General features: G+C 39.6%; 1 protein-coding gene across 1 annotated transcript in view; it reads right to left on the bottom strand.

The window, feature by feature from the left end:
* Nucleotides 1–991: 991 nt before the first annotated feature.
* The window catches only part of HAO1 (hydroxyacid oxidase 1), a 56,838-nt gene continuing 30,481 nt past the window's right edge, over nucleotides 992–27,348 (bottom strand). The window contains exons 4-8 of the mRNA XM_047770370.1: nucleotides 21,261–21,436; nucleotides 12,476–12,567; nucleotides 5,610–5,768; nucleotides 4,872–4,941; nucleotides 992–1,694 (exon numbers count right to left, since the gene is read on the bottom strand). Of these exons, the coding sequence (XP_047626326.1) occupies nucleotides 1,624–1,694; nucleotides 4,872–4,941; nucleotides 5,610–5,768; nucleotides 12,476–12,567; nucleotides 21,261–21,436 (568 nt within the window). The 3' untranslated portion in view covers nucleotides 992–1,623. The remainder of the gene's footprint in view (nucleotides 1,695–4,871; nucleotides 4,942–5,609; nucleotides 5,769–12,475; nucleotides 12,568–21,260; nucleotides 21,437–27,348) is intronic.

Below are 27,348 nucleotides of genomic sequence, written 5' to 3'. Positions count from 1 at the left end.
AGGAAGTGGGGAGTTCCTGTCATGGTGCAGTGGTTAACGAGTCTGACTAGAAACTATGAGGTTTCGGGTTTGACCCCTGTCCTTGCTCAGTGGGTTAAGGATCTGGTGTTGCCATGAGCTGTGGTGTGGGTCGCAGATGCGGCTCAGATCCTGCGTTGCTGTGGCTCTGGTGTAGACTGGTGGCTACAGCTCCAATTAGACCCCTAGCCTGGGAACCTCCATTTGCTACGGGAGCAGCTCAAGAAAAGGCAAAAAGACAAAGAAAAAAAAAAGAAGACAAAGAGGAGGAAGTGGAGTTCCCAATTGTGGCTCAGCAGGTTAAGGACCCAGCATTGTCTTTATGAGGATTTGGGTTCAATCCCTGGCCTCACTCAGTGGGTTAAGGATCCGGGTGTTGCCTCAAGTTGTGGTGTAGTTTGCAGATGCAACTCAGATCCCATGTTGCTCTGGCTGTGCATAGTCCTCAGCTGGAGCTCTGGATTCAACCCCTGGCCTAGGAAATTCCGTGTGCTGCAGGTGTGGCCATAAACAGAAATTTTTTTTTTAAAAGAGGAACTAAAAGAGATAAGAGAATGAACTCGTGAGCACAAAGGGAACAGGGAGGTAATTCCAGTTCAGAGATGAAAATGGTTGAATTCCGGGAGTTCCCACTGTGGCCCAGCAGAAACGAATCCAACTAGTATCCATGAGAATGCAGGTTCGATCCCTGGCCTTGCTCAGTGGGTTGACGATCTGGCATTGCCATGAGCTATGGTGTAGTTCATAGATGCGGCTTGGATCCCGCCTTGCTGTGGCTGTGGCATAAGCCAGCAGTTACAGCTCCGATTTGACCACTAGTCTAGGAACATCCATATGCTGCAGTGCGGCTCTAAAAACCAAAAAAAAAAAAGGGGGGGGAGGAGCAAATTCCACAGTTACAAATGGACCAGTTATCTTCTTTTTAAATACTGCTTTATTTCTAAGAAGAAATCTATATCATAAAATACTCAGATATATTCAGATACTAAAGATGCGAATGGAAGATGTGAATGGAAATTGACACTCAGAGAAGCAACATAGCCCAGGGTGTTAAAAAAGTTATCTAGAAAAATCACAAATCACCACCAATTTATCCTAATTCTATCAAGTGCTAGCTCCTCAGTATTGTGAACCCACATCTCCTATTTCTCCAGGCACCTCCAGCCTTCTGAACTTGGCACATATAATTTAAGGTCATGGTTTTAAAGCTATCCAGACACATGCAGATTAATAAACAGTAATCATTATCTTTTCACCTCCACACAAGCTACCTCCAATTTTATCCAAGGATATCTTTTGTTTTGCAGCCCGTGGCCTGTCAGGGGATGACATTGTCTAAACCCATTTTCAATGTTTTCTTTTTAACAGTTAATATATTTTCAGGATGCAAGTCCATTTCTTTCTAAAAGGTTCCTGGGACACCCATTGAAAAGTCAGAAGCAATGAACTTAAAATAGCAAGGGATTGCTATTTTGTTGGAGAAGAAGGACACCCTTTGTATCGAAGTGGGGAATTACAGACTGTGGTCACCCTCTGCACAGTGTCTCTTTGTCAAGTAATACATGCTGAAAAAAAATAATACAGATGGGAAAATATTGTGCACTGTCAGATCTTGGAAACGGCCAGAGGATTTTTCCTCACCAATGTCTTGTCGATGACTTTCACATTCTGGCACCCTGAAAAAATAACGCATACATTTAATATGAAATGAATGCAATAATAATCAGGCAGGTAATCGTTTTCCCAAGGAATGTAAAACTTGACAAATGTAAGGTTTATGATTCAAGGTAGGCTTGCCAAATCTTATGTGGCATGAGACCATTTTTATTACCTAAACAGTTCTTAACACAAAATGACTGGCACATATTTTTATTAACACAAAGAGTATATTCTTTCTGCCACATTTAATAGAGAGTCAGTGGCTGAAAGCTCTCTTTTAGGATATGTCTGTAGCAAATTAAAATGCAGAGTGAGGAGTCACAGAATGGCATTCTTCTCACTGACACTGTGTCCACACAGCCTGAGTACAGGAGTGAGTAGATTCTGATCTCCAGGATTCTATCTGTGGGGACCATCTGGGTGATACATGGGGAACTTCAAGGCCCCTTCAAGGAGATTGAACTCAAAGCCTCTGGCCAAGAAAAGAATTACCAAACCCTTATCATCACCCCACCCGCTCATTGTAATGCCCCCTCCCCCATCTTGAGCAACCTGGCCCACTCCTTCCTGCCCTCTACTAGGAAAGGTATGTGGCCCACTCCTCACCCCACCCTTATACACCCCCACCAACCAGCAAGTGTATTGTAAGACCCCTCCTTCCCCACCCAATGAGTAGGTCAGCAGGTGTATCACCAGACCTCTCCTCTCCCTGGGCTATAAAAACATAAAAACAGACAGGACCAGGAGCCCAGGATCGGCTCTCCCTGATTATGAGGAAGTCCTTCTGCTGCACTAGCAGTATCTCTTATCTCAATAAACTTGTCTTTCTCTTCACCTGGCTGTGCCAGAAAATTCTTTTTCCAACCAGCATGCGGGGACCATGACAACATGAATCACAGGAAAGGAAGCCCTCATTACCTTCAAAAGTTGGGGAGGTGATACCTGACTCAAGGTGATTCTTTGCATCTATAGCTCCATTCCAAGTCAAAACAGTCACCAGTCATAATAATGGTGACCATTTACTTGGTAATTTTTCAGCAAATATTTGTTTACAGGCCATGCACTGCACTAGGCACTGGAGATACAGCAGTGAAGCCAACAAATATCCCTGCCTCATTGTTCTTATGTTCCAGAGAGAAAAGAGATAATGCATAATGCATGTCATTTAAAAAATTAATTGTATGATAGATGATCTATAGAAGGTGTTGGGGAGTTCCCGTCGTGGCGCAGTGGTTAACGAATCCGACTAGGAACCATGAGGTTGCGGGTTCAGTCCCTGCCCTTGCTCAGTGGGTTAACGATCCGGCGTTGCCGTGAGCTGTGGTGTAGGTTGCAGACACGGCTCGGATCCTGCGTTGCTGTGGCTCTGGTGTAGGCCAGTGGCTACAGCTCCGATTGGACCCCTAGCCTGGGAACCTCCATATGCCGTGGGAGCGGCCCAAAGAAATAGCAAAAAGACAAAAAAAAAAAAAGAAGGTGTTGGGTACTCTAGGAAAATAATGGAAAATAGGGGAAAAAACTGAATAGGTGAAGGACTAATTGACATTTTCAATAGGGTGGTCAGGATGGGACCCTGTGAGAAAGTACGATGTAAGTATGGCTTGAAGGACAAATGTGAGCGAGTTAGCCACAGAGAAATCTGGGGAAAGAGTGTCCAGGCAGGAGGAACAGCCAAGGTCAAAGCTCCAAAGCTGAAACATGTCTGACATAGCCAAGGATCAGCAAGGAGGCAAATGTGGCCTGGGTAGAATAAGCAAGGATGACGGTGGGAGGAACTGCAGTCAGATTGGTGACAGAGGTCAAACCATATAAGGCTTTATAGACCATTTTAAGTAGCTGGGCATTTACTCTGAAGAAATTAAGAGCCATCAGAAGGTTCTGATCAGAAAAGTGAGGAATTCCTGTTGGGGCTCAGTGGTAACGAACCCAACTAGTATCCGTGAGGATACGGGTTCAATCCCCGGCCTCGCTCAGTGGGTTAAGGATCCAGCATTGCTATAGGCCAGCAGCTACAGCCCTGATTCAACCCCTAGCCTGGGAACTTTCATATGCTGCTAGTGCAGCCCTAAAAAGCAAAAAAAAAAAAAAAAAAAAAAAAGAGTGATAGGATCTAAATGAATGTTTAAAAGGGTCATTCTGGGAGCTCCTGCTGTAGTGCAGCAGGTTAAGGATATGGCTTGTCTCTATGCTGTTGCCATTAGATATCCCACCCAACACAGGGGGTTAAGTTTCCAGCTTTGCTGCAGCTGTGGCAGAGGTCACAGATGCAACTCAGATTCGATCCCTGACCCAGGAATTTTCACATGCCATGAGTGTAACCAAAAAAGGAAAACAAAAATTAAACAGTAAAAAAGAAAAGGATCCCTCTGATGCTGTGCTCAAAGTAGACTGGGACAGATATATAAAAACCAATAGAGGAGTTCCTGTCGTGACTTGGTGGTAATGACCCCAACTAGTATCCATGAAGATGCGGGTTTGATCCCTGGCCTCACCCAGTCGATTAAGGATCAAGCTTTGCTGTGAGCTATGGTATATATAGGTTGTAGATTTGGCTCGGATCCCAAGTTGCTGTGGCTGTGGTCCAATTTGACCCCTAGCCTGGGAAATTCCACATGCCATGGGTGAGGCCCTAAAAGACAAACAACAACAACAACAACAACAACAACAAAAACCCACCAATAGACAGGCTGACCTGAAATGCTGGAGGAAAGAAGGATACACAGGGAGATCATCAGCATCTCCAAGATGAAGAAAGATGAAGGCTTTCCCCCACTCCCCACCTCCACTAGGCAGGTGGCAATGGAGATGGATGAGTGAGGTCTCTTTTTCAGAAAGCAAGCACCTCAGTGGATGTGAGAGTGTGAGAAAGAAAAGGAGTCAGGAATGACTTAAGGTATTTGATCTGAGCACCCAAGACAATAGTATTAACAGGAACAGAACCTAGAGAGTCTGTAGGTAGATCAGGTTTAATGGGGAAAGTTAGCAGTTTAGCTCTTCTATTCAGAGAGGACTCTGCACTAGTACTGGGAGTATGGAGCCAAGTTTAAGTTTAATACAAATGACTTAAATCCAAATGATTCCAACCTCCTCCCCATATCCCACACACCCAGCAAATTCATTTATCTCCATCAAGAAGCCTACCCTAAAGACCTTCAGGAGAAAAGAAAGCTGTAAATGAGAATGCCAAGTCTTACCACTCAGAGCCATGGCCAAACGGAATTCCTCCTTCAATATCTCAAGGACATCTTGAACGCCTTTCTCTCCCTAAAGAAGTAAAAGACATGGATTGTGAATGGATTAAGATGTGGTACATAGGTACAATGGAATACTACTCAGTCATAAAAAAGAACAAAATAATGCCATTTGCAGCAACATGGACACAACTAGAGATTCTCATACTAAGTGAAGTTAGTTACAAAGAGAAAGACAAATAATATCACTTATATGTGCAATCTAAAATATGGCACAAATGAACCTATCTACAAAACAGAAATAGAATCACATAGAGAACAGACTTGTGGTTGCCAAGGGGGAAGGAGAGAGAGTAGGATGGACTGGGAGTTGGGGTTAGTAGATACAAACTATTACATTTAGAGTGTGTAAGCAATGAGGTCCTGCTGTACAACACAAGGAACTATATCCAATCTCTTGGGGTAGAACATGATGGAAGACAATATAAGAAAAAGAATGTGTGTATATATATATATATGTATACATATATATATATGTATATATGTGTATATATATATGTATACATATATATATATGTATATATACGTATATATATATATATGTATGACTGGGTCACTATGCTGTACAACAGAAATGGATACAACAATGTAAATCAACTATATTCTAATAAAAATAAAAACAATTTATTCCACTGTTGAATCATCCTGTTTTATACATTTATTGCTTCATCTTCCAATTACCTGGGAAGCCAAGCCCCAAATGATCGGTCTCCCCACAAACACAGCCTTGGCTCCCAGGGCCAGAGCTTTCAGAACATCAGTCCCCTTCCGCACACCCCCATCCAGAAAGACTTCCACTTTCCCTTCCACAGCCTCCACAATTTCTGGCAAAGCATCAATCTGTGGAGAGAAGTAAATTATGTGATATTATGCATGCTGAATTGTTACCCAACTCAAATGCCACAGGCCACCAAACATCTGACTAGGGATTAGCATGAAAGGGGCTGGACTCAGAATCAACGGTAAAATTATTCCCTCCTAAAATAAAAGAGGTGCAAATGTTAATAACTAAAAACCAACTAAATTTGGAACTGAGTGGCTTATTTTTCTATCAAAGACCCAAGTTGTTTTTCTATTCCTGATATTCAAATTTTGATATCACCACTGGAAAATATATAAACATAATTTAAAAAACACACAACCATCTTAAAAGATACAAAGATAGTCTTCATTATATGCATAAATATAAGAGAAATACATTGCTCATAGAAGTTATTCTGAACATTATTTACTCACAGAAAATCAATTGCTAAAATTTATACCAAGATTGTGGTAGAAGCAGTGTTGTATAAAAATGTAAACACCACTGATCATAAAAACTTGTCTCTGGTTTCCCCGTTCCCACCCAAAATACTTTGCATTCTGATATCCCTTAGAAAATTCTCCCTGAAAATATTTTTCTTGCTTTTAAGGACTATGACCACATACACCTTGAAGGTCCTCATCTCTTTTTTGGGGGGGGGGCACACTTACAGCAAATGGAAGTTCCCAGGCCAGGGACTGAATCTGAGCTGCAGCTTTGACCTAAGCCACAGCTGCAGCAACACTGGATCTTTAACCTACTGCGTGGGGCCAGGGAATTGAACCCACACCCCCACAGTGACCTGAGGGACTGCAGTCAGATTCTTAAGCCACTGCACCACAGTGGGAACTCCAAAGGTCCCTATCTTGATTGGCAATTTATGATGGGCTTATATCAGCCCTAGAGAATATAAGATCCTCATTGAGGTCAATCTGGTAGATGGCATTAGTATTTCTAATTCTTCACACCATTCTGAACCCACTCTTCTTCCAAAGCCACTTGGCCGTGTGTCCTACTAAAAGAAACAGAGTATACTTGCTACTCCTTGACAGTGGCCTTGGCCTTGCCACCCAGTTTGGCCAATGACACATGAGCTGAAGTGGCAGAGTGCCATTTCTGGGCATAGGCGGTAAGGGACTTCATGCATTTCAACTTTCTCTTGCACCTCTGCCAGTTGCCATGTGAGGAGAGTCCTTGGTAATGCTTCCCCTTTAGCTGAGACCCAGGATAAATATTCAGCAAGCAGAGTTCTCTCATTCAAGCCCCGCTGGACCTGAAACTTGGAGCACAGCCACCTAATCAGTACCAAATCTAGATCAGCAGACCCCCAGTTGACACAAAGCTTCATAGGAATAAAGACTGGGTTGAAATCACTGATTTGGGAATCTTTTGTTTTCTAGCCTCATTTTGCGATAGCTAATAAAGTTGGCTAATAGCCAATAGAGTTAATAGCTCACAACTGACACAATTGGCTACTTTGATGTAAATCTTGGCACTTGAGGGTGGAAACAATTCCCAAGGTGACCTGTAGGTCAAAATCTGTAGAAATTACCCACATTCATCCCCAAATGTTTAAACATGTTTAAAATGCATGTTGAAGAAACTACCATACATTCAAGTGCAGTTTTTCTAGAAATAATTGAGCTGAAACCACTCAGAGGCTTTCCCAATTCTCTCCTAAAATTTTAGAGGCAAAAGTTAGAGAGTTTTATGTAAAAGTTTCGAAGACCGAACCCGACTACAGATTTGGAAGATAGGCCTTGAAGGCAACATTTGGCACATGGTCCCCAAACGTTTGGCAGGTAATGCGATTTTCCCCTTTCCTTTTGGCTTTTCTGCCCTGCCAAACATGCTCTGGATCCATTTACATACATCCCTTTACCTATACATAGTCCTCCTTTTACACTCAGCAAGTTACATCAACATATAAATGCTACAATTTCCAACTGATGATGCAAGCTATAATTAAGCCTATTTCCCCATTTGAAACCAAAACCAAAGAAAAACATTAGCTAGCTTGGGTTCAATACACATTTTCAAAGTCAGGCAAATCAAGTCTGCTTAGGATATTTCCAATGCCCAACCTGGCATAAAAAATAAACTAATAAGGATACTGAAAATGTGAATCCTGGGTTAGAAAACGAAGCCCAGTTTGGTGTTTCCTCTGTCTGTGGACAAGGAGGTTCTATTTATCACTGAGCATTTCTATCCTCCCCTCTTCTTTCTGGAGCTGCAGTTTTACTGGATATGTTACTCAGGATAATTCTGATCAGAGCAGATTAAATAAATAAATATAGTAGACAAATCCACTATTTTACGACTGTTCTGTTTTCTTCTTTTCAGCTTGCTACACATCTAAGAGACCATTCATTTCAGCTCTTCTCTCCTTCATGGTTCTTTAGGCAACTGTAGGCTTAGCTCCAGTGGAGTTAATTTACAGGAAAATATGCTAAGATTCCAACAGACTACTGCTCACTTATCCATCCATTTACCAGTTTACCAAACACTTTATTGATGACCTGGCAGATCCCAGGAGCTATGCCAAGAAGTTTAAGGAATCCAAAAAGATCCTCCTTCCTGTTCCTGCTCAAGGCTCACTCTTCCAGGTCCTCCATGACCCACAAAACTTCTACTCACAGGGGGCTCTCATCTTTCTGCCTATTGATAGCATCCAGGTCTATACTCTTGATTTCTGACATAGATAGGAAACCTTTTTAAGCTTCTAAACCAAAGCAGTTGAACACAAACAAAGGCAGATAAACCCAGGGGTGCTTTATTTTATAGTGAAGGGGATCAAAATCTAGCCACTGTCCAAAAATACTCTTCTGACTGTCTACCCATCATGCTTCACCAGGCAGCCCTGGCTGGGAGTTGGGGAGTGGCTACTACTAAGCATGCTTAGAAAATCACTGACACATATAGCTCTGGCTGATTGTTTGCAACTGCAGAAATAGCTGCAATTCTCTCCCTCCCTATCTTCATTTCCTTACAATGTGACATTTCCACTCCTCCCATCATGAGGGAGAAATTGGGCCAGAAGATTCTATTTCCCCCACCCCTTGAATCTGAACTAGCCTTGTGACCAGAACTATAGGGAAGTGGCAGTGCTCCTGTTGTAAGCCTAGAGCTCAAGAAGCCTTGCACATTTCCACTTACTCTCTAGGAAAACTGCCACCTTGTGAGAACCAGCCCACCTAATGTGCTAGATGTCAGACAATGCAGAGCCATCTCTGCCAAGGTCATCCTATACCACCCTGACCTAGTGGACCCAGCAGCTGACCACAGATGCATATGAGTGAGCCCAGCCAGGACCAGAAATTCCTCCCAGCAGATCTCAGTTCAGATTGCCAGTTCGCAAAGTTGTGAAACAAATGTCTACTGGATTTTAGCCAGTATATTTCAGAGTGGTTCATTAAAAGCAAAAGCTAACTGATACAACAAGAGTCTCAAAGGTAGAATTTCACAAATCCCTTTTAGAAGGAAAAATGAAATATCTTAGATATCATAGAATATGCCCAAGGATTCAATTTTGGGAACCGTGATTTAACAATCTAAAGTTTACTCTATGAAAATGTTTTATAGTGGAGAATTTTCACTAGAAAAGAAGGTCATATTTTTAAGGTTAAAGTAGTTTGGGTTCAGTTGCATCAAAAAAAAAATGAAAAAAATGAAAAGAATTGGTTCTAGGCTTCAAAGACTCCATAGAATATGTTTTAGACCCCAGTTTGAGGTGTTCCAGTACTGCAAATTTTGGAAATGAATTTAATTCTGTCATATCATTCTCTAAATACATCAAGACCAGTCTTGGGCACATTATTAGCTTCAGGGTAAGGATCTTGACATGAACTTATTTTTAAATTCTTTGGTGTAGCTTAAGTCTGGCCATGGTTCTTGGTAGCACTGTATTAAGACACACTGGAGTCAAACCCCTATTCTAGGACTCCTAGTGAGAAGTATTTCTCCATATAAGGAAACTCTATGGTTTATAGAAATGTAGAAATCATATAATCCAGCCACTTTTTATTTTTGCAACCAACACAATACTATGAAGAGGCTCAGGCTGAAAAGTCTGAACAACTTGCTCGCTCACCCAGTTCCATCCTTCAGAAGAGGCAATACAGGGACTTGAACCCAAGACTGGGTTCATTTCAATGTTTTTCCCATGACATCCTGCTCCCTCTTGGGCTTTGACTTATGATGTCACAGAACCTGCAGGAGAGCAAGTCTGTCTGTGTCTGTAGATACACAGAGCCTCCAAGCCATTTGTCACTCACCTCAAAACCAACACACTGAAGGAAGAACACCTTCACTCTCAACAGAATCAGGTTTCACACTCCTCTCATCATTAGGGGCCTTAAATTTGCTCTAAAGTATGAGGCAAACTCAAGCAAGCACCTTCTCTCATGCACACATCATGCAAAGGGGAGGGTCATTATTTTTCTTAAAACAGGCTCTGAGACCACAACTCAAAAAGCCCTTTTAGATAAGTTTCCATATCCCTTCAGCCAGGGAAATAAACCACACCATTCAGATATTTTCCCCTTAAAATCTAGTTAGATTTGATTTCAGTAGATTTAGATTTTATTTTTAGAAAACAAACTTAATTTGGGCCGCACACTAAGTTTATGTCTTCTTACACAAGAGAGGCATAAATCTGCAGAAAAGCCTTGAGCTTCCAACTTCTCCCTGCCTAGAGAACCTCTTTGCTCTCCACTGCAGGCAATGTTTAATATCACCTAAAAAGATGGGTCTCTATAACACTTAATTGGAAAGGGACACTGATGTCCATTTTTATGATTTTTCTTGTTGACTGTGTGCAAAGACTTGATCCATTCCTACAGTTAGCTGGTTCATGCTTCAAGAAAAGCTGAGTCCAAATACATATACTCCATATTCCCCTGTCATCGTTCAATTTGCCCCAAGAGCTACACAACATCTAGGGATTTAGCTAAATCAGCCTGGTAGTTAAATGAAACAGTAATCCACTACTTCTTGACTAAATTATTTGTTCTGCTCTACTTCCAGTTGTTTGAATAAATTCGAATTTTATCCCAACTAAAAGCATCTGGAATAACTTTGCCTAAATCTTTTCGACAAAAGGGGGAAATGTGTATGAGGATCCAGTTCAGAAATGATGGTTTAGAAAGTCCACCCAGATTATTTTGTAAATACATATAATTTAAGTTTTTTACACAATGCTAGCTTACTCTGCCTATGATAAATAAAATTATAGAATACTAAAGTCTAAAGGCAGAAAAGAAACAATCATTTGATTTTTAAACTTTAAAAGATGAGAGAATTAAGGTTCAGAGGGTCTATTGATTCCCTCTGCCCCAGAGTAGGTCAGGCCCTTCTCTCTTTCCTTGGTTCTCATAAGTTTCCAGGCTACCACATTGGTCCTCCTGCCCCATCAGATCACAGTCCAATTTGTGAGATTCATTGTCACTAACTCAAGCCTTTCCTATTGCATATCCAGTGACTCATAATATTCAAGGACCTCCTCCCTGATCTGTCCAAGAAGGCATATTTTCCAGGATTCTCCACTCTCACCAGATACAAACAGAATGGATTCCTTAGGATTCCCCATATACATCCCACCCTTTCCCATTCCACTTCTAGAATGACACTTCTAAAAGCAGTAGTCCACATGGAAACAGAGCAGAGATGTGACCCCATTGCTTCATCTTGTTCATATTCCCACAGTGTGGATAGCATATAAGGGACCACTTTTTAACAGCCCACATCACCTCACGTATGGCTCCAGGCCTCCATTCTGGATCACTGATCCATGAAATCCACCCTTGGATATGTGTCTGCTGCCATGACTTTTTTTTTTTTTTTTTTGCCTGTGCCCATGGCATGCAGAAATTCCCAAGCCAGGGATTGAACTGAGCCACAGCAGTGACATTGCTGAGTTCTTAACTGCTAAGCCACCTGGGAACTCTTGCTGCCATGGCTTTTAATCCATTTCTTAACCCCATCAATTCTTGATGTTAAAAATCTACCCCTGGTTGAGTTCCTTGGCGCTTGGCCTTTGGGGAGTTAATTATTCTCCTTTATAGTTTTAACTAGAGCACACATCACCCCAGCCAGTTTAGTTTATTTTTATATCTGGATTCTGGACCCTGATTTGCCTAGCGCAGGATGTATGTGTATAAAAATCATAGATGCATGTTGGATCTTCTGGGTAAATGCCAAAAATACTGGTGCCTCTGCCTCCCACTGGTCCTTCAAGATTCTGATGGATTGATCTAGGGTGCAGACTGGGCATTAGAATTCTTTATAGTTCCCCAGGCAATTCCAATATATAGCCAAGGTGGTTTACAGTTTCAACAGAGTGGCTTGTTTGCAGCAGACCTCTCTTACCTGGGCCATAGAATTTCTCACTTCCTTCCCCACTTGCCTTCTTTCTGCAGCTCTTCAACACCCACCTTCAGGAAGGCATAGTCTTTCCTTTCATCTTCCAATTTATGGTATATCTATTAATATAGGAATAATTCCTGCCCACAAACAGCTGCTTATTTAACACAGACTTTTAGAAGTTTACAAATAATCATACTGAATAATGATCTGATTTAGGTATTTATTTGCCACTAAACCTGAAATCTGAGGTCATACATATATTTCTACATATTTTACCTTGAGCATTCACATGAAAATATATATGTAAGGAGAGGCAGTCACAGAGAGAGTTAAAACTGGGATAGAAATGGGAATTCCAATCCTGGCATTTGCTGAAACTCACAGTAGCTGGTACCCCATCGAGTTGTCGAGCCCCATGATTTGACACCAAGATCCCATCCAAACCATGTTTAACCACCTCCTTGGCATCATCACCTAGAAAGAGTAAGACAACCATGGTATGGAAAAGACAACTTAATCAAAGGCTTGGGTTCTGAAGCCAAAGCATCCCATCATACATACATACCTTGCTCAGAAACTTTAGCAGAGAAATATGCCCAACAGTTAAATCTAGAATTGTTGTGATAGTTTCTTTGGCCAAAAAAAAAATTTTTTTTTAATTTAAAAAAGGATAGCATTTATAACAATTTAATGGTGGAATAAAATTATCAATAGATGGTAAGTTGACATGAAGTTGGAATCTGTTTATCCTCATAAGGAAGTACTCCTGCTAAGAATTTTTTTATTATTAACAAAATCATAGTATTTATTTTTTATTTTTCTCCTTTTATGGCCACACCCACAGCATGTGGAAGTTGCTGGGCCAGGGATCAAATAAAAGCTGCAGCTAGGACCTATTCCACAGACACAGTAACACCAGATCTGAGCTGCATCTGCAACCCACAACACAGCTTGTGGCAACGCCAGATCCTCAACCCACTGAGCAAGGCCAGGGGTCGAATCCACACCCTCAGGAGGTTGGGTTCTTAACGTACTGAGCTGCAATGGGAACTTTAAGACCACATTATTTAGCATTTAACATAATTACTCCTCTACAAATTGGGTAGCATAAAAGAATATATAATTAGCAAGCACTTTAAGTGTAACAGGTGATGAACATGTCTATTTCAAAAACACTCTGTAATACAATGTTATAACCAGTAATTATTTAAAGTAATGATGTTCTATAATTAAATGTATTTTGTCCATTGAAGTACACAAAAATGGAATACTAAAATTATATACTACATCTGAAATCATGCTTCAAAATATATTGATTTCAGAGTTCCCGTCGTGGCTCAGCAGAAACAAACCTGACTTAGCATCCTTGAGGATGCAGTTTCAACCCCTGGCCTCACTCAGTGGTTTAAAGATCCAGCGTCATGGTGAGTTATGGTGTAGGTCGCAGATGTAGCTCAGATCTGGTGTTGCTGTGGCTGTGGTGTAGGCCGGCAGCTACAGCTCATGATTTGACCCCTTAGCCTGGGAACCTCCATATGCCATGGGTATGGCCCTAAAAAGACAAAAAAAAATTGATTTCTGAAAATACAGTTTTAAATTAGATTAACATTCTCTTCAATCAAATTCTGACTTGCTTATGTTTTATGCTTTATTATTTTCAGCATTCTCCCAATAAAAACCATTTGCTAACAAAATAATGAAAATAGCACTGGTTATTAAGTTTAACACTCAAAACTAGTTGACCCATGGTTGTAGTGAAATCAGATTTTGGAAGCATAAGTAAATGGATACAGAGCATTGTACATATTTATAATTCAACAATGGAGTTCAAGGGAAGTCCTAGAACAATTTTAACATATTCATAAGAGAATCTGCCATTTTCCAAACTATATTCATGGAATATGTTTTTAAATAGTCTCATTTTTTAAAAATGATGTTAGTAATATTTTTCCTCTAAAATTCTAGGTATATGAAAGTGTTAAGTCCATCTGGTATAGATGAAATATTTGCATCCTTAAAAAATTCATATGTTGAGGCTTTAACCCCCAATGTGATAGGATTTGGAGATGAATTCTTTGAGAAGGAATTAGGGTTAGATGAGGTCATGAGGGTAGGGCACTCGTGATGGCGTTAGTGCCCTTATAAGAAGAGACCAGAGAGCTTGCTCCCCTTTCTCTTTCCACACACACACAAAGAAGGGGTCATGTGGGCACACAGTGACAAGGCAACCCTCTGCACCTCAAGGGAAGACTCTTCACCAGAAACTGAATATGCTAGCACCCTGGCTCAGACTTCCAGCCTCCAAAAGCGTAAGAAAATACATTTCTGTTTTTTAAACCACCCTGTCAGGCTACTGTATTTCGTTATGGTAGCCTGGGCTGACTAAAACACGTCATCATACTGTTATTATTTTTATTATTACTATTAGAGAACAAACAGTATTATAAAGAATATATAGTATGCATACTATTCTTATGTGTGTGTGTGTGTAATATATAGCATACATAAGTACATAAGGAATGTTATGACAAACCCTAAAATACAATGAAATATGATTGACCCTTGAACTATGCAGGGGTTCAGTACCAACACTTCACACATTTGAAAATCCATTTATAACTTATAGTAGGTCCTCCTCATATGTGATTCCTCTGTAAATGTGGTTCCATATCCATAGATTCAACCAACTAGGAATAATGTAGTACCGTGGAAATTATAATTTAAAAAATCCACTGCACAGTTCAAACCTGTGTCTTTTGTGGGTTATATATAGTATAAAAAGGCCATCTAATAACTGAGTTGCCGATGTTTACCAACTAACTACTTTGTATATTATCTATTCACTTGTAAGCATATGTTGTGTTAGGCATTTTGTTACATACTAGATATATGATTGATATCCTCCATTTATTTTTTGCTAAATACAAAATCCAATGTTTCAATGTAACTGTTTTCAGCTACCTGTCTTAATCTAAGCATTCAACTCTAGCCTGGAAACTTTCATATGCTGCAGGTGAGGCCCTAAAAAAAACGACCCCTCACATTTAGTTGAATGTGTTACATCTTGAGAGATCTCATTGGCAATTTCTGAACCACTCACGAGGAAAATGTTCTGGCCTCATGAATGAAAGAAGACTTTTTTTCCCCACCCCATTAGTTTACTAATATTTTATATTTTAATGTTACTTCATTTTTGATCATACATGTTTTATTACATGACTTTCTTTTCATGGATTTCTTTCTTTTTTGGGGGTGGAGGGGTCGTTTTTTTTAGGGCCTCACCTGCAGCATATGAAAGTTTCCAGGCTAGAGTTGAATTGGAGCTGTAAACACCAGCCTATACACAGCAACGCGGATCCAAGCCAGATCTGCAACCTACACCATAGCTCACAACAATGCCAGATCCCTTAACCCACTGAGCGAGGGCATCAAACCCATGTCCTCATGGATACTAGTTGAGTTTGTTACTGCTGAGCCACAAGGGGAAATTCCTTTTCCTGGATTTCTAAATGCCCTTCTTTTCTTTTTTCTCAATTTATCATGAGACTTTATCTTCAAGTTTCAAATCTGCCCATTATTCTAACTATTTAAATCACCTAATTTTTCCCCTTCAGCCCACCCCTTGGAGCTCTCTGCCTTCCTGTCTATCCTGCTCGGCCTACTCTCAAGGCCTTACCCTTCATCTATAGGTTGACTCTATTTCTAGCCAAGTTTATGATTTCCTTTGGTAAGTGCTCTTGTTTGTTTATAGTATATTCCTTTGTAGCTTCTAAAAAGGGATCCATGGAAGGTAAACTTACAGAGCATTTAAATGACTTCTTTGGTGTTTGAATGATAATTGAATTAGGTTGAAAAATCACTTTCCTTGGAAACTTAAAAGACATATAACTCCATTGTCTTCCATTGCTCATTGTTGTTGACAAAAATTTTGATACCAGTCGTCTCTCATTACTTTGTAAATAGCCTATTTTGTGTTTGTTTTCTTTCCTATACACATTTTTTTTTTTACTGAAATTTCATAAAGGATGTAATAAGCTCTGACTTGCTTTCTCCATCTACTGATTTTTGTCTCCAACATTCAGATAATGGCTGTCTTTAATAATTTCTTCCCTTTCTTTTTTTCTTTCTTTTTTTTTTCTTGCTTTTGGGCTGCACTTGTGGCACATGAAGGTACCCAGGCTAGGGGTCTTATTAGAGCTACAGCCTTCCAGCCTATGCCAGAGCCACAGCAATGCTGGATCCGAGCCTTGTCTGTGACCTACACCAGATGGCAACACCAGATCCTTAATGGGATACTCCTTAATGGGAACTCCTGTGATACTCAATGTAAAATCATAAGTTAAAAAAATCAAAATATATGATGGAGTTCCCGTCATGGCTTAGAGGTTAATGAATCCAACTAGGAATCATGAGGTTGCGGGTTTGATCCCTGGCCTTGCTCAGTGGGTTAAGGATCCGGCATTGCCGTGAGCTGTGGTGTAGGTTACAGACACGGCTTGGATCCCGCGTTGCTGTGGCTGTGGTGTAGACCAGCAGCTACAGCTCCGATTGGACCCCTAGCCTGGGAACCTCCATATGCCACAGGAGCAGCCCAAGAAATGGCAAAAAAGACAAAAAAAAATCAAATCAAAATATATGAACTATAATATTTTAAGAACCCCATGATTGAAGATGCAAACTGTCTTCCAGTTTATATGCAGATATCTGCCACCATGTAGCTACAACCTGTGCTTTGAAATATTGTGTACTGTCAATAAACTGATCATATAAAATATGAAAAAGAGATTAACACTTTAGGCTTAGTAGTCAGACCCCTGGATTTGAATCCCATATCTGCTACTTGTTTGCCACATAAGTGACAAGTTACTTAACTTTGTACATTGATGTCCTAAACCACAAATTGGGGATAATACTTCACATAAGATTCACTGGTAAATTAAATGAGTGGAATGAGCTCTTAGAAAGTGACTGACACATCTTGAGCACTCAGATAAATATGAGCTATTATTTTCATCTGATGGTGCAGGACGTAGTAACTAAGATGAGTAGGTGGAAGAAGATTCATTTGCTGGATACTTCTGGCAAGTCCATTTCATTTTGGTTTGTAAGAATAAATTTTCATCCTAGCAAGCATTTGAATATGAAGAGCCTTTCATTGTGAAATGCTATTCAAGTAATAGTTTGTTGTCTTCTATCATATCGAATGGTTTTCTGTGTTCTTCCAGGCAGTGCTGGGAATGTAGGGAGAAATGGCGGAATGGTTTGCTTAGAGAATAGGATCAAAAGTATTTAGGGAAACAACAAAAGTATAATTTATGACTAGATAGGAGCCCCTTTCATATGGTGCTTATGAAATCTTGTGTAGTTTTACACTTTCTTTTAATCCGTAGAGAAAAACAGTGTTACCTTAATAAGAGGGCTAAAGTGGTCTGACTTAGCAAAATGGTCACCAGTCTTTGCTTTGATATTTTCATTAATTCTTAGAGTTTACTGGTATGGTGTTCTGCATTTGTTGATTTGCCAGTTAATGCTTTAATTGATTGACAAACACAATAATCCATAGTGAATGGCACTGTTTGTGATCTCATTAACACATTATTTCTGTATTTAATCTAAAATACCAAAGGGAAATGGAAGTACTCAAGATTTACCCTCAAATCCTTGGAGCTTCTGACCCAAGGCTCTGTGTTATCTCACTGGAGTGTAGGAATTAAATCCTAGCTCCATGGCAGCAGTTTTGTACACAATCAGGAACACTGAGTGAATATTCTTTGAGAAAGTCTTTAAAATATGTGGATAGGAAAAAAAACTAGTTAGAGAAGTTTCTGAGAAACCAAAAGTCTCTGGAGAAGTGAGAGAGCCTAGTTTTAAATTTTTGATTAAAAAAAAATTCTTAAAAGCATTACGCCTTTGCTCATACAGCCATGTGTTTGTTAGCATGAGTTCTGGTGAAGACCAAATCCTGTCTCAAGTATGTGTTTAGAGTCTGTGTTGAGTTTTCCAAGGGCAGGGTTTAACCACAGCAAGAGATGACGTCTTGCAGTCCAATTTGCATTCATTAGAATGCAACTCTTAAAATGGTTATAAGGGGAGATGTTTCATTGCCGTCTTCTCAGTCGCCCATGATTTCATGTTCCTATAAACATAATCTGTACCTTTCTAGTAAAAGGAAAATGAAAGAGGATAGAGGACTCTCAGTCAATCCCTGTGAACTTTGGATGACAATCTGTGAAATAATGAGAACTGGATTTCCCAGAATGGGCCTTACCACCCTTGCCCCTCCCCTCCATCCAGATTGAGCATGTGCACCCTGGATGCAGCTGTTGTCATAGAGATGCTTCTTGTTTGTTAAATAAATGAACTAAATAGTTACAGGAAAATTAGGCAATGTAAACTGTACATGTATAAATAAGTTATTTCCTTTCAAATGCCAGATGCCCTGTCTCTCCTTCTCTTGCTTTTGAGCTCTCTCTAATTATAGACACTGAGGATTTTACACAATTAACATTTGGGCTGTCTACTGAGTGCAAAACATGAATCTATATGGAAACAAGTCATAGAATGCATATGGAAAAGAAGAAAAGAGTGGCGATGGGGGTGGTGGTGGTCCTAGGTTTACCCAGAATATAATTTTAATACCCAAAATATAGTTCTAGAAGCCAAACATGTGTAGTAAAATCTAATTTGGTATATTTGTATTATGTCCTAGAGAATAAAGTTATAGGAATTATATATATATTGGGAATCCAAAATTGAAAAATTGTTTAAAAAAATTAAATGACCTTGGTGCTTTTAAGCCAATTGCCCTGGGCCATTTCTATGATGAGAGTGAATTTAATACTTGAAACAGCACTAATTTTCTAAATCAATTACACTCTCTCAGTTTCCTCACTGCCCTGAGTGTAGGTCAGCCATAATCACCTCTCTCCCGAGCAAAGGCAGTTTCCTAAATAGCCTCCCTGACCACAGTTTTGCCACCTCCATCAAGTAGGTTCATTACACAGAGCATGACTTTTTAAAAATGCTAATCTGATGCTTCCCTGATCTTTAGTGGTTCTCATCATCTTAGAGTCACTCCCTAATATGGCTTCTAACACAGACTGTTTAATGTTGCTTTAATATTGCTACTTGTGACTGCTGTATTTTGTCATAATTTAAGTCTTGAAAGAGACTTTTGACCTGATATCATGGCCAAACTCAAGGATCATCTTTCATTCTGGAATGAAAAGTTTATAATTGTCCAAAACCTATTTTAAGCCTCATCCACATATTTCAGTCTCAGCACTGTAACATCTTATTGCACCCAAATTCTTGTTTTTATGTTAATCTCCTATGAGAATGGGGTCTCCTTTTGGCCAAGGACCCCCAGATTATTTATCTTTTTTTAATTTTAGTACACAGTGAGCATGATAAATGTTTATAAAATAAATGAATGAGTGAATAAGTGAATGGATGAATGAATAAATGGGCAGATCCTTCAGGTTAATATTTCAGTACCGATACTCAAATACAGCTACAGGAAGTAATACTAACAACCATGGACGATGGAGTTCCTTCTGTGGCACGGTGGGTTAAGAATATGACTGCAGTGGCTCATATTGCTGCAGAGGTGTGGGTTTGATACCTGGCCTGACACAGTGGGTTAAAGTATCTGGCATAGGTTGCATCTGTGGCTCGGATTCAATTCCTGGCGCAGAAACTTCCATATGCCAAAAGCGTGGTCAAAAAAAAAAAATTATTGATGACAATATGGATTCAAGCAAGGTAAGTGAAACTATTATTAAAAGGTGTCTATAATATCAGGATATACTCAATGAGGCATAATCCACAGAAATTTTGAACTAAGACAATGATCAATATGAAAGAATGTAATAATATTTTTTAAAGCACAAATCAAGACAGATCTAGATTTAAACATATCTCCACTACTTAAAAGCTTCATTGGGCCCATTCTTTTACTTGCATTAGCTATATTTGTGTACATAGGATTAAATAAAGTCAGCAGCATGCCTAGAGCTTTATAAACAGAGACAATGTGACTCATACATAGTCAAGTAAGACCTATGAAAAAGTTTTGATTCTAAGTTGTTTTTAACCCTGAGATAAATTAATAGAATCTCTCATCTGAGAGCTCCTTATTTAAACATCTCCATTTAAAATAATAAGTTTTTGGCAGTTATCTACATAACAGTACTTTAAAATGTTTTCAAAGACAAGAAAACATTTTTGTGGGTGAACACATTTACACACCAAATTATTATAGTCATTGGTACCTCCCTGTTGGATTTGAATACATGTGTATTCTGGGGAAGCAGTCAAGTTCCTTAATACCCACAGATTGATATTTAAGGGTTTTAATGTTCTAGTGAGCCATTCCTTGAAGGGAAATGATGTGGAATTCAGGATACTCAAAAATCAGTCCGAGTCATTGGTACTGGGAGGGAACAAGAGGAAATAGAAAAGGTTCTTTAATAGGGCTTGGCTGTCATAATATCATCCTTGGGTCTTCTTGTTGGTCTGAGAGCAGCTGTTGGAAGCTTTCAGCCAAAGCAATGAACTCAAGACTTTCTATGTAGATTTTGCCAAGCTCCATGATTTAATGGCAACTCCAAAATAAGGCAAGGTCAGACTTCCCCTGTGGCTCCAAATAAGGCAATGTCCTCCCAGTACTTTAGAAAAGATAACTTCTTACTACATTTGAGTCCTTTTCTCCATCAGAATGCTAAGAATGAAGAAATATTTATCCACTAGCATCAAGGGGGAGAGTTGAGAGTTCAGTTGTCTCTTTCTATTTACATATTAATTTTTAATGATGATTTATCCCTTAAAAATATCATGCTGGGAGTTCCTGCTATAGTGCAGTGGGTTAAGAATCTGACTATAGCAGCTCCAGTCATTGCAGAGGTGAGAATTCAATCCCTGGCCCAGTACAGCAGGTTAAAGGATCTGGCATTCCTGCAGGTGTGGCGTAGGTGACAGCTGCAGCTTGAATACAATCCCCGGCCTGGGAACTTCCATATGCCATGGGCATGGCCATAAATATATATATATTATATATATATAATATATATACACACACACACACATATATATTTATACATATACCATGCTCATATCCACAAAGAATCATAAGATCAGTATGAACTGAAGTGGAGAAATAAACAAACCTCTCAAAATGCCTTTTGCAACAATGGGCAGAGTTGTCAGTCTTCTTAGCCATTTAATATCCTCCCAGCTGATGGATGGGTCTATTGCTTTAGCCACATATGCAGCAAGTCCACTATTGTCTCCAAAATTTTCCTTAGGAGAAAATGCTAAATCATTGGTTTCAAAATTTTTCATTCTGAAATAAAATGAGAAACTTTCCAAAGTTAGAGATATCTTTACAATGACTCACCCAATGAAAAAAAGAGAAGTTATCCTTTTCTAGTCAATGGGCTGTTCACTCTTTAACTTTCTACATATTGACTCCATGCGTATTTTCCATGTTTTGATGGAAGATTCAGAGCTAAATGTCACAACCTAGTGAACTTAATTGGTCACTTAAAGTTTATTTTACATCTTAGATTTTTTATATAAATAAATCAGTTTAAAGGAAAAATGTTCAGCTAAATTCAAATACCTGTACATTTTAAAATCATTTTCTCAATATAAACAATAGATTCGACAGTATTTTCAGCCAGCAATGCATACTAATCATAAAGATGAACATTTGCATAGTGCATAAAAACTTAGCAAGGGCAGAGTTCCCGTCGTGGCTCAGCAGTTAGCAAACCTGACTAGCATCCATGAGGACACGAGTTCGATCCCTGGCCCCACTCAGTGGGCTCTCCAGCATTGCAGTGAGCTGTGTTATAGGTCGCAGACATGGCTTGGATCTGACATTGCTGTGGCTCTGATGTAGGCCGGTGGTTACAGTTCCAACTGGACCCCTAGCCTGGGAACCACCATGGCCCTAAAAGACAAAAACAAACTTACCAAAGGCATTTGCAGACCCATGGTTTAAAAAAAAAAAAAGGAAAATTAAACTGATAATCTATAATTCCTATATTATAAAACCAAGTATGCTAGCTAAGACAGCATTTGGGCTTCAAAGTGGATCTCTTGACTCCTAACTGCATTCTCTTCACTCAGATCTCAATTGCATCCAGGCAATTGCATTTGACTTCAGAAACCTTTCAAAGCCTTAGTGGAAAATTCTACAGGAGATTTAAACTACAATTACTTGTGTTAACACCTTCTGTCTGTGGCCACTGGAGACACTTTTCCCTGCCCTACTATCACTGTGGTGGTGGTGGTGGGAGAAGTGGGGAAATGTTTCCAGCAGGCGAGTTGTCAGCTCTTGCTTCTCCCTTCATTTAGTTGCTTTCTCTGAGGCCCTCTGCCTGCTGACTCAAACTTCTCAATCTTCTAGACAATCCTGACCAGGATTTCAGTTTTCCAATTCTCAAGGCCCTCCTTTCTTTGCTTGTGGTGTGATGGTTAGTTTGGTCAACTCGATTGGGCTAAGGGATGCCTAGATAGCTGGTAAAACATTAGGGGTGTCTGTGAAGATATTTCTGGATAAGATTAGCATTTGAATCAGTAGGTCGAATAACAATGTGGGTGGGCATCTTCCAATCTGTTACACTTTTGCCCCCCAGTTCTTGGGTCTTCAGACTCAGACTGGGACTTACGCTTTTGACACCCTGGTTCTCAGGGCTTCGGATTCATACTGAACTACTCTGGCTTTCTGGGGCCTCAGCTTGTAGATATTAAACTGTAGCCTTTCTCAGCCTCCATGATTATGTGAGACAATCCCTCATAATAAATCTATTTTTAGATATAGATGTATAGATATGAATATCCTATTAGTTCAGTTTCTCTGGAGTACCTAATAGTTTCCTTGCTCTTGGCGCCTAAGTCACCTTCTATTCAGCAAACTCAACATGTCAAAGACATTGGTGTGTAAAGACCCCAGTTCCTTCACCCCTAGGCAGATTAACTCTATGTGATCTCCCAGAATTTCCCAGCAAGATTAAGCTTCAGTTCCCCTTAGCTGTAACCATCTTTTTTAAAATTAGAATATAATGGATTTACGGTGTCGTGTCAATTTCTGCTGTACAGCATAGTGACTCAGTTATACATATATACATTCTTTTTCCGATATGATTTTCCGTCATGTTCTATCCCAGGAGATTGCATAGAGTTCCCTGTGCTGTACAGCAGGACCTCATTGCTTATTCATTCTAAATGTAATAGTTTTCCTCTACTTGATAACACGCCCATTGTTCATGACCTTTCCTCCCTTGCACCTCTTCCCCACTCCGCTATTACACTTCCCTTCATCTTCCAAAGGATCTACTTGTACTTAAATCACTGGTTCACACTCTGCTCCTAAAGGAACCCAAACTGAGACACAACATCATGAGCAGCTGCCTTCTCCTATGTCTAATATTGTTAACCCAGTTTAGAATGGTACATCTCCAAATCACCTGTAAGACTTTGCTTCTGGCTTACTCTACACTTGACATCTTTTCTCTAAGTCTAATATCCCTAATAGTCTAACATCTAGATTTTGGCAGTTCTCCAAGCTAGGGACAAAGCTTTTTCTGCCCGCACCTCTTCCTCTAACTGGATGGCTGGCTATCTGGATACACAATACCACCACCCATGTTATTTGGCTGCCTACAGACCTAAATCCAGTTGTCTACTTCGTTTCTCTAAAAGACTGACTTTGAATGATGACAACGACCAGGATTCACCTTGCTCTTCTGCACACCGTAAATTATCCTGCTAACCAATCTCTTCTTTGCATAAAAGTACAACTGTATATTGACCTCTGAATTTATCACAGTTCTTTCTTTCCTTCCACTGGCTCTGCCATTGAACCTAGAAAGAATCTTGGAGTCAAGGCTGTAGCAATTTTTATATAAAACTAGAGGTATATAGGCACAATGGTTTTAATTTTTTAAGAGAATAATAAGACTTCTTTTGGAGTTCCCGTCATGGCTCAGTAGAAACAAATCTGACTAGGAACCACGAGGTTGCGGGTTCGATCCCTGCCTCAATCAGTGGGTTAAGGATCCGGCATTGCCATGAGCTGCGGTGTAGGTCAAAGACGTGGCTCAGAACTGACGTTGCTGTGGCTCTGGCACAGGCCGGCAGCAACAGCTCCGTTTAGACCCCTAGCCTGGAAATCTCCATATGCTGCGGATGCGGCCCTCAAAAGACAAAAAGACCAAAAAAAACCTGATTTCTTTCAATACAAAACTACGTTTAATGCTTTCAGTGTGCTTTCAGCTAAAATAGCTGGTTGTGTAGCTTGGGTGGCACATATTATCGTAAGGACATGCATATTCACATCCCATATCGCTCTATTCAAACCACTGGCATATTTTTCTCAATAAGGATTGAACAGTTAATCTAATAATTTCATTGATTCAGGTGGCCTTAAAAATCACAGAAAATTCCAACTCCATAAGAGTCATACTGGTATCCATCTATTTACTGAGTTTTGGTTTGGGTTTTAGCTGAAATATTTGGGCATTTTCTTTTTATCAAACCACTTAGGGTTGTACATTTAGTCACAGACTTTGGCCTTCTGTGTTCATCCCAACCTGAATTAAACTAACCTTCAGGTCAATAAACATAACATTAGTATGGAGACCTATTCTATTACTTAGAAATGATATTAAGTGGTATTAATTTCCAAACTTTTAAATAATATTGTTAATAAGAAAAAGGACCAGTCTGTCTATCTCATAGCAAAACCAGAGGGGAAAAAAGGTATAATATCTGTATGTGTATATTCTCTGCATAGCACCCCAACCCCCCATCCCAAACAAGCTACAGTGTTTCAGCAGGGGTGGGGTGAAAGGGTGAAATGGATAGGAAAAAAACAGAAACATGGATAAAATTATATAAATAACTGTTGTTATTCTTGGATGGTGAAATGCAGATCAACACTTGAATGAATGTTGCCTTACAGAAATTTCACTGCACAATGAAGCCTTGTTGTTACTCTAAAACGTTGTTCAAAGCCAGAGCCAAGAAAAAGTTTTCAGATAACTTGACAGAGACCCACGATGGAGTGTTTTACCAATGACTCTGAAGGAAACCTCCATGAATGCTATTTTTATTAGGATTATGACATATACACACACCAAAAAAAAAAAAACACTTAAAGTGACTTCTGATAACCAAAATATTCCATTTCGTAAGGAAGGAAAAGGGCAACATCAAAATAATAACAAGATTACTTGGGACTTAATTACCTGAATCCCAATCTGTTTAATGACACAAAGGCAATGGATAGAATTATAGAATTTCTTCTTTGTAAGGGAATCATTGGGCTTTGAAAGGACCCCAGATATAATCTAATATAAAAATGAGTTTAGTTTTTAGTAAGTTAGCATCATAAAAATGCAACAACTATTAAAGAAATTTTGCATTATTAAATAACCAATAGTAACTTAATAAGAATGATTATTACAGAGAAATGTATAATATTAAGTATTGTAAGTATTAACAATGTGACATTAAAGATAAAGCTATATGTCTCCACTGGGGGAAACAAATGATAAAATAACAACCAGTAGGACACATGATATCAACACAATATGAGAGAGAAAGACATTCATAATACATTATAGGAATTGGTGCATGGAACATCAGCCTTTAATTCTGTGGTTAGGAAAACACATATTGAGAGCATAACCTTGCTAATTTCTTATTCAATGTAGCTGGGCAGTTGGAAGAAAAATTCAGAACAAGGATTTTAAGTATGAGCTCAATCGCTTGTTCAACTTCTTACTCATCTTGCTATATTGGGTATGTCTCTTATACTCTAGTGTGCATTAATTGATTCCACATTACTTACTGAGCACCTACTATGCGTCAATGTTTTTGTAAAATGGTCAAAATTGCCTGGCCGCCTAGGGTTGACATTCTAGCCAGGGGAGACAGAAAATAAGCAAAGAACATCATCAATATATGATGGAGCCTGTCAGAACATGAGTGCTCTGCAAATTAAAGAAGAAAGGAGAGCAGAATAAGAGGGATGTGAACTGACAGAGGCTTAACTTGAAAGTCTAAATATGGTGATCAGATAGACTGGCCCCATGGAGAAGCTGCCTTGTAGAGGAAATTAGCTGAGCTGTTTTACTGTATTTGTTTCCTGTTGCTGCTGTAATAAACACAACACTAGAGGCTTTACAGTGACACAATGTAATTATATGACAGCTCTGGACATCAGAATTCCAAAATATATCTTATGGGAGTAAATTCAAGGGGTCACCAAGACTATTTTCCTTCCAGAGGCTCTAGGGGAGAACGTGTTTCCTTGCCTTGCTCAGCTTCTAGAAATGATCTGCATGGCCTTAAGTCCAATAGTATCACTCCCTACCACTGCTTCTCACAAAACATCCCCTTCTCTGACTCTGACCCTAATGCTTCCCTCTTATAAGGACCCTTTGCTTGTCATGAAGCCTGTGATAATCCGGGATACTCATCCCATCTCAAGGTCCTTTATCACATTTGTAAAGTCTGTTTTGCCATGGAAAGGAACATATTCATAGGTTCCAAGGATTAAGACATGGACCTCTTTGGGAGGTGATTATTCTGTTTCATATTATATGAATTATATTGTGAATGTCTTCTTAACCAAATAACTTAGATGCTATTAGGCTATGTCCAAAGTCCCCCCTTCACAAATACTTTTCTCCCCACTACCACCAACTCAAGATCCCCACATATACTGTGTCTCTATTCCATATACTGTATCTACTACTTACTTTTTATTTTAGTTTCCCAATATACAGACGCATGGATTCATCCCTGATGTAAAAATGTAAAGGAAGTGAAGTTAGTGTTGTATTAATTTGGGGAAAGAAGGTTACAGGCAGAAGGAAAAGTCAATTCTGTGCCTGACATATTGGAAAAACAGAAGGGAAGCCAGTGGAGCTGGGAAAAGTGTATGAAAATGAGGGTGCTGGGTGATGAGGTCAGAGAAGCAAGGGAGAGCCTCACCAACCACTTTTTCCAGAGAGGCCTGGGAAGAAAAACAGTCTGATCTCTTTGTGTGTGTTCTGCTCTGACTATTGTGATGAATAAATCATTCCAGGGCATAAGGAAGCATGTCCCTTATGCTGGGCAAACCACCAAAAGGATAGGTGTCATGATTTACCCTTATCTTCATCAATGATTGGAAATTTCTTTTCTTTTTAGTGCCTTGGTGCTGCACTAAAAAGCCAAATCTTAATCCAGGGTTAATGA

Source organism: Phacochoerus africanus, chromosome 3 (genome assembly GCF_016906955.1).
Source record: "Phacochoerus africanus isolate WHEZ1 chromosome 3, ROS_Pafr_v1, whole genome shotgun sequence".
Lineage (NCBI taxonomy): Eukaryota > Metazoa > Chordata > Mammalia > Artiodactyla > Suidae > Phacochoerus > Phacochoerus africanus.
The sequence above is the reverse complement of the archived record's forward strand: the minus strand, read 5'-3'. Positions and strand labels throughout refer to the sequence as shown.